Source organism: Pundamilia nyererei, unplaced genomic scaffold (genome assembly GCF_000239375.1).
Source record: "Pundamilia nyererei isolate P.nyererei 1_Seehausen unplaced genomic scaffold, PunNye1.0 scaffold00135, whole genome shotgun sequence".
Taxonomy (NCBI): domain Eukaryota; kingdom Metazoa; phylum Chordata; class Actinopteri; order Cichliformes; family Cichlidae; genus Pundamilia; species Pundamilia nyererei.
The window spans coordinates 273,472-282,023 of record NW_005187536.1 but is presented as its reverse complement, the minus strand read 5'-3'; the positions used below and the strand labels follow the sequence as shown (position 1 = coordinate 282,023).

At 43.9% G+C, this 8,552-nt stretch overlaps 1 protein-coding gene across 1 annotated transcript in view; it reads left to right on the top strand.

The window, feature by feature from the left end:
- LOC102199112 (neuropilin-2-like) overlaps nucleotides 1-8,552 on the top strand; it is a 90,976-nt gene that overhangs the window by 51,888 nt on the left and 30,536 nt on the right. Inside the window, exons 9-11 of the mRNA XM_013913501.1 lie at nucleotides 565-740; nucleotides 1,478-1,645; nucleotides 2,685-2,845. Of these exons, the coding sequence (XP_013768955.1) occupies nucleotides 565-740; nucleotides 1,478-1,645; nucleotides 2,685-2,845 (505 nt within the window). The remainder of the gene's footprint in view (nucleotides 1-564; nucleotides 741-1,477; nucleotides 1,646-2,684; nucleotides 2,846-8,552) is intronic.

Sequence of the window (8,552 nt, the reverse complement as noted above, 5' to 3'; positions counted from 1 at the left end):
GCGTTGTACAAACTCCGTTGTTGCCCTATAGACTCTATTTCCATGTATGTTTGCATATCGTTCAATAAGTTGCTGCAGTTGTTTCTTACGAGCGACATATAAAGAACCGAGTGCTGTATATTACTCCAGAGGATTTCAGATTTTTAGCTTCCGGGCAGCCTCTAATATTACATAACTAGTTTCATATGCAGCATGAAATTCCCAGCGGTAAACATACAGTGAGCTGTAACAGCAGAGGACAGGAGAGCACATCACTGCATCAAACTTTAAATTCATAAAATCAACCATTTAGCACCAATGTTGTTGCTGCTTTAATGTTTTTAGCTGCTGACTGATGTTTGAGGCACTGAGTCAGAGGACGGGAATGTTTTCCAAAACGTTCCCAAACTGCTTTTCTTTTATTAACAAAACGAAAAGAAATGAGGGGTATCAATGTTTGTTTTGTGCACTGATTGTAATAAGCTGGCAGAATAAATAGAAGTCATCTTTCCTGCCTTAAACTTGAGAAAAAATCCTCAGCGGTAGCATTAAGCACTCCTTCCTCTCTGTGTTCTGATCTATCAGATGCCCCCTGCTCAGAGCTGCAGGGCATGTTGTCTGGTTTGCTTCCTGACTCGCAAATCACTGCGTCCTCCATGAGGGACATCCACGGCTCCATGGGGGCCGCCAGGCTGGTGGCCAGTCGATCAGGCTGGTTTCCCAACCCAACGCAACCCATAGTTGGAGAAGAGTGGCTGCAGGTATGTCGCTATAGCCTAGCATCCTTCATCTGCTCTGTCTTTTGATTTTTTTAAACTGCGTGTGAGCGGCGAGGGGTGAGCTGTCAATCACAAGGAAGCCACGACGTGGACCAAAACCTGCTTTGTCATAAATTTTACTCTTAATGGCAGCACAGTATAGGAACGCACTTCAGTTTATAACGGAGAACACTTGAAACCAGACACTAAGACCATAAACGTCAGAACATCAGAAAAGGTCGTCTGAAGTGATAAATCAAGCGGGGGTGGGGTCAGTTTCCCAGAGACTTGTTTTTGCAACTAAAGGAGCCATAAAAAAGCATCCACATCTGTCTTTTATAATGTAATCTACGGTTTGGTCAATCAAATACTGCAGGCCGGGCTTTTCCACACCTGCGCTGGCGATCACAACATCCACCGAACCCACAAAATTACTGTAAAATGACACACGTGACAACAGCAGGGTCTCTAAACACTGATGGAGTTTTCAGCCGTCGTTTAGATTGCATTTGTGAACTGACCTTGGTCATGAACTGCTATTGAATAGCAAGAAGAACCCATTTCCAAAGGCTGAATCTTATTAAAAGTTCCCCAATGGAAAACCAACGTTTGATTGATTATATGCTCGGGAAAGTCACAGTTGCCACAATGGGCAGGGGATCTGGAAATTGATCGGTTCCATGGCGCAGAGGGCGAGCGAGCAATAATAACTTTGTTTAACTTTGTTTTGTGTGCTGCAGGTGGACCTCGGTGTGCCCAAGATGGTGCGTGGCATTATTACCCAAGGTGCACGAGGCCTGGAGGGCAGTGCGGAGAACAGAGCATTTGTCAGGAAGTACAAACTGGCTCACAGCTCGAATGGCAAAGACTGGACCTACATCACTGACAGCAAGACTGGGTTTGCTAAGGTAGAGGAGAACACACACTCTCTCCTTGTTTTTGACACAAATGGGGGCCCCCTCTGTCCTCTGGTCCGCCGTCACTTCTCACTCATTTGCAGTTATTTATAGCCGTCTCTCAGCCGAGCCTTTCCCCCCGTCTCCCTCTCTTTCTCCTCGTCTTTGTCTTTTTCATTCTTGTCATTTTTCGCAAAAACGCCGCTTTATTACAGCCTCGGCTCCGATAATAATTCAATTTAATCACCTCGCTCGTCATTCTTCGTGCTTCTGTGTCTTCCTCTCCCCGAGTCCTGCGCTCTCCCTCTCTTCGTCTCTCATCCTCTATTTGTCTCTCATGGGTGTTAATTAAAAATGTCTTTCCTGCATCACCACTCAGCACTGCTGGCGTCTAACGCACTGCGAGACGGGCACTTTAAACTTTGTTCTGCTTTCTGAGTCTATGTCTTAAAACGCTTTAATAGTACTACTGAGTGCCTGGATTTTCTCCTGATGCTAAAATCCTCTTCTCTCTCATCTGCCTGTCTTTTTAAATGAGCGTCCTGGGAAATTCATCTTACGGTTTTTAAAATTTCAGAAATGGGGAACACAGAGGATACAGTTCAATTAATGAAACCAATAGTACAACTTTCACGGCCCACGTTTTTTGAAAGGATCGCTGTAGTCTTGTCTGTATGAAGCTTGTAATAAATCTTGTGCTTTTGCCAGAGGCTTCTTCTGCCTCAAAGACGATTTGGAAATCAAAGGAAACATCTTCTGTCTGTTGTTTTTTTGACACATGTCGCTCTGGGCGGGGAAACAATGCTAGTTAGTGTCTTATTTATCAAGACTTCCATTTTTTTATTGGTTTCTCATCAGGCGGGATAGTGAAATACCAACATTTGACAGCCTCCACTGGATTTTCTGTTGTTTTAGGAATTTTTTAAAATGGTCAAACAGATTTGGGCACCAGGCAAAAATGTATTGCTGACTGCCTTTGAAACGATGTCAAAGAATTTAGCATCAAATGCAGTGAAACTGTTTCGTGCTCACCTTTCACATTCTTCCTCAGATCTTTGAGGGCAACGGCCACTACGATACTCCCGAGGTGCGGAGGTTTGACGAGATAGTGACTCAGCACATCCGAGTCTTTCCAGAGAGATGGTCGCCCGCCGGGATCGGCATGAGGATGGAGGTTCTCGGCTGTGACCTGCCCGGTAGGAGCGCACACACGTGGATGATAGGACAAACTACACACAGATGAAATAAAGTTGCATGCGTGGATAATGCAGGAATGAAAGTGGAATACATCTGCACATATACGATAAATTAAACGATCATATTTCAAAACCAAACACGTGCTCTTTAAATCAGAGATTTTTGTCTTCGTCCTCGTCGTCTTTTTATCTGCCCTGTGTGTGGCTTTGTGCTCTGATATGTAGATTTTGCACGTGTACACAGCATGTTCAACGCTGCAGCGACACAGTTTTCCTGGTGCTGGATTTGGATTTTTTCACTACAATGCCAGAATCTCAGCTTTAATTCAAGGATTCAAGCGTGTCATATGAAACCAGATGTTACATTTTAAATACTTGATGGCACATTCTTTGTCCAGAACCTGTGGACCTGCAAAAATGTGTCAGTTGCTTTCACTGTATTTGTGGGTTATCATCCATCTGTACTGCCTGTCCAGGCAACTTTGCTGTATTTGGTGGAATATGAGCAGGAAGTTTGTCCCTACACTTGAGAATTCATCCCAGTGGTTCTTTCTTCTTATGCATCATCAGTAAAGACTGGTGGCCCATCATTATGAAGGGTGCTTCCAGATGGGGTTTGTCTTGCTTTTGATACTGAACACTGGTTTGCACCTTGTGCTGAACCTTCTGCATTTCCCTCTTCAAGTCCTCTCTGCACGATGCACTTGGATAATAACATGCTGACCTCCAGGAGAGTACTCTTTACCCGGCAGTGTTTCTTTATCTATCCTGAGATCATTTGCTGAGCTTTACATGTAGCTGAAATGACTATTGAACCCTTTATGTTTCCCAAAGCAGCTCTTAGGCTCTGAAACTCTTAAACTTAACTCATTCACTGCCAGCCATTGGCGGTGAATGAGTTAAACCCATTGACTCATTCACTGCAATTGACAGCTATAGACGTCAATGGCAGTGAATGAGTTAATAATAGCTGCACTGTGATCTTTGGTCCTTCCCTCTGTTTGCTTGTGAAGAGCTCTGTGATTTTCAGAGCAACTAAGATAACAAACCTGTGTCTGTGTCCAAACAACTGTAGTATTTGTGCTTCTGTCATGGATTCTCCAACATATCGCGGGGTTAAAGTTAATCATCTTGCTCTGCGGGAGGGTTTTCCACATGTCTGGACAGGGATTAACATGTCTAGGTCATGGGACTTTTACTAATAGTGGCCAGCTGTGGACTATATTGTGTTCCCAGCCCATTATGTTAGCAGCATGTTGCTAGTGTGTCGTGAAGGATTAGGTGAACTTTGGTGTTTTCCTTTTCCTGTTGTGCTTTTTAATATTTTAGCGGAAGCTGTTGTTTATCAGGAGTGCTTCTTAGTGTGCAGTGTGTGTAAAGTGATGAATGTGGACCATTACTCTGTGTGCCACTTTACTGAGCTGTGTAACCACAATTTATTATAATATGCTAGCGTTGCATGGACCTTGTTAGCTGTGGCAAGCATTTTTTTTCAGCTCGACAATAATTTAAGCATTAAAGCAATCCATTGTACAAACCTGACACTTTTTTTCTTCTGCTTAACTTGAGCAGTAATAATGAGCTGTTTAAATTTCCACTAGATGAAGCAGAGACAATGGATGTTATTAAAGCTGGGATGTTTGAATGCATGATAATATGATCGTGTCCTTTAGATAGCCAGTTATTACACAGTAATACACAGTAACAGCAGTTGAGTTGTGTTTTCATAACCAGACCTCTATACCTGCTGCTGTTATGACCAGTCCTCTCCTTCCCCGTGCTCTCTGCTTCCAGCGTTTTCAGATTTTACTGCTTCAGTCAGGTTGTGACAGGTGAAGACGAGAACAGGAAATGACACGTACCTGTTCCCAGTGGACACGAAGGGGGTTGTTGCTGCGACCGATGGCTCCAACTCTGTGTCTCTGAGCACGTGTGTGTCCATTTGGGTTTCCGACAGAGAGAGAGGGGGGAACCCGAGGGGAACGTTATATCCCAGATGTGTCAGGCCTAACCAGGAGGCCGGTGATGATGGGGACAGAAGGGCAGCCTCTTCTGTTCTTAATACAGTTTCTAACAAGTGACCGTGGACGGAGAATAATGCAGATTATACAGGAAAATCACGGCGTTTCAGGAGGTGTTGAGTCCTGACATGACACCATCGATGTGCTGTAGCATGTGGTGATTTACGTCTTTGCACTCGATATTTTCAAACACGTCAAACTCTTCATGAAGCCTCTTTAAACTTTTAGTCTCTCCTTCAATGAAACAAGAACAGAGATGTCACTGGACATCGTGGGCCACACAAGTGTAAAGAAGTTTAACGACACAGTTAATCGCTGACATAATACAATCAACAGTCTCAGTTATTCTACATGATAAAGAAACGCTGCTGTAGGAAATGAAAGAAACCAGTCAGCACGACTCGTTCAGCTGAAGTGTGAAACTACAGAAAAAGTTCTGGGAGCTCGTTACCCAGACAGTCCTGTGATTATAAAGCACAACGTTTTTTAAATGCACAGAAAATGTTTTTTCTCTGTGTAAAAAACAACAAAACAAGTGCATTTCTATAGTAGATGGTGAAAACTAGGATTTTTTCTGGCGTTTATTGGTTATCTGTTAGTTAATTACCTTTGTGTAGTATGAAAGGCCATGGGGGACTTTACTGACTCTTTATCAGCAGGGAGAGCTGTGACAATACAATTAAAAGTCTAAAATTTATGGCCTTGGTGGGCCGATTCTGGCTCCCGGGCCTTATGTTTGACTCACCTATACTACATTAAATATGCAGTCAAAGCCATTAAACTCCATCTGCTTATATTTAACAGTTTTTCCAGTTAAACCTTTTGGTTCAAGCGTAACACAAACCTAACAACGAGGACCCGGGGAGGACCCGGGGAGGACCCGGGGAGAGCTGCTTTTTCTGGCCATAAGAAAAAGTAAAATATGCATAAACAGAAGTAACGTCTGACATGAGCACACTGGTTATGCTGTTCGTAAACTACGTGTGTGATAACCGTGCACTCCGAATCTGCAGCACCATGACTGTAGTGCAGATGCACATCACTGCGGTTGTGCTTGCCCTGGTTGTCTGCTGGTCTGGCTTTCGATGTGTGCGCGCCAGATGTTTGCCTTCTGGTTGTAATCCGTGCATTACACACGATAACAGTTCACTTCCACTTCACGTGTGCAGCACAGTAACCATCCAAACTACAACACACAACCACACACTAAGATAATTGTACGTCTTTAGTGGCTTAGAGAAAGTGAGCATTATTAAATTTCACTTTGTGCGCGTCTTGAACGGCCTCCATCCTAACTGATGTGAGGATAACGATCCAAAAACGATCCAGTCATTCCGACCTGTTTCCTTCTTGCTCCTGTGTGTTTTCGTTCTACCGGTTGTTGTAAAAGAAGATTAAATATTAAATATTCAACGGTGCATCAGTTTCAGTCCAGTGAACACAGCTGTTTACACGTAAGTCAGAGACTCGCAGACATTCACGTTCGTCCTTCTCACCGAGCTGACGTGCACACAGTTACACGTTTTAAAAAAGGATCCTTAATCTTCTTTTGTTTAGCGAAACACGGAGATGCACACTGACATCCTCACACTCCCAAGCTTTGCATTGTTGTGACCTTTTCAGGAACATTTCCACATCAGCAAAACTCAAGATGCAGCAAATGTAAACAGAAACAGCTGCACCTATAATTTGGATTCCCCCTTTTTTCCTCACACTTTAGCACAAATAGTCGAATCGCATCCCGCCTGTCTCACCGCTCAGGAAATAGTGGGCTTGCATCAATGAATTCATTAATAAATAAGCAGCGTATCGGCGTCATACGCTCTCCAACACAGTCGCAAACATTTACACTTATTCCGGGGAACGCATCGATCCAAGCAGCCAGTTTAACATGCAGCTAACACTGTTCTCTTTTTCTGGGGCCTGAACTTCGTCTATACTGAGCCTGTTCAAGCTCAGCTCACAGTTTTTTATTGAGTGAATCGAGTTTGCTTCCTGGTAGTTTTTGATGTAAATAGAAACTTTTCAGCCTTCGTCCTCACTGAGATGCTTCACAACAGTGCATACAGTGTACTCACAATTACTATAAGACAAAGACAGTGTAACACACTGTCAGTCATAGCAGCAGCTTTAACGAATTTAAAAGGAAACTGCTTTTCCATTACTGTCCCTGCGTTGTTTTCATTTTACAGTGAAGCACGCTGACCTGGCCACGGGGCTGTAAAACAATTTCCTCACATGAGAGAGACAATCTCAGCGCACAATTGCAATGAAGAAATCCAAAATTACACATCCGAGGCTCTTAGGGGGAACGCAATCATGTCGTTTACCATCTCATTATTGTGCCAAACTTTCGGTGCAAAAACAGAAACAAAAGCCAGAATATTATTGCGGGACTCGTTCTAATCATTCACGCTAGCTACGGAGGCAACGTGTAATTTAGGTCTCGTAACCCCGACTGTTGGATCTGAACTCTGAGCTCGCACGCTGCCAGTTTTGTTCATCTTTTAAATGAGTGAGCTATCAGAACATCTGCTACACTCTCATCTCTTTCACTCCACACCTAGCTGTTGGCAGGCACGTATGTACACACACACACACACACACACACACACACACACACACACACACACACACACACACACACACACACACACCACCTGTTTGGCACAAAGATGTGAGTTTGTAAATACATGCTTAGTTTCTCATCACATTTGATAACTACATTGTTATGGGCGGGGTGCTTGAGGAAAATAATGGAGACAATGACAAACACAGACACAGAGTGAAAGCGGCTTTTGTCCGGAGCCTCCGAGTGCTTAATAACAGCGTTATTTTTATTCAGCTGCTGCTGCTGCTGCTCTTGGGATCACGGAAGTCTTAAAATACCGCCAACCAGATTGCAACACAAATTATGCTTCCTTATTATTATGTTCCAACAAAACGGCAATGATTAGCACGATAGGAGCCTCACTCGTGGCTGATGAATGCTGCTTTTCACCGCAGACTGTAAATGAAGGATAAGCATGGCTTGCAGCTCTGCAAGAAGAGCCACAAACATGCACTCTTTCTCATGGTCAGCAGGGGGCGACTCATCAGAAGTCAATGGGCTCAGATCTCGATGAGTGTCTGCACAGTGTTCATTTTGCAAATTATGATCCCCATTCGATTAAAAAAGGAGGAAAGAGCAGCGTGTGGCTGATTTGCTGTGACCGTGAACTTCTCCTGCAGTTTCTTGGCCTGATCGCCACCGCCTGCCTATCATGTCACCAAGACGACGACGGCATAAATGGCTCTGCTCGCGGCTTTACAGAATAATGTTACATTGGCCTCATGTATCGTTTATGTACGGTTTATGTCTTTTTATTAAAAATATGGACTCTAAAAGAGTGCTGTGTGAAATTCTGCAGGATGTGGGGAAGTAAGTCGAGCAGGGAGGGTTTGACGGACTGTCCAAAGAACAGAGGACGTCGTCCTGAGTGAGAAATCCCGGTGCAAATGTGGATTGAATGTTGGCAAAGCGTACGGCATTAAATTTCCATGTAGGAAGCTTTAACTGTGGCTGTGACTTTATGACGAGTGTTGCAATATGCACAGGCGACTAATGGCCAAGAACTTTTCCTTTGTCAGTCACTGACACGCGGAGAAGTTGGACCAGGAAAACACACGTCAGTCGTTACAGTGGCACCCTGGAGGGGAACG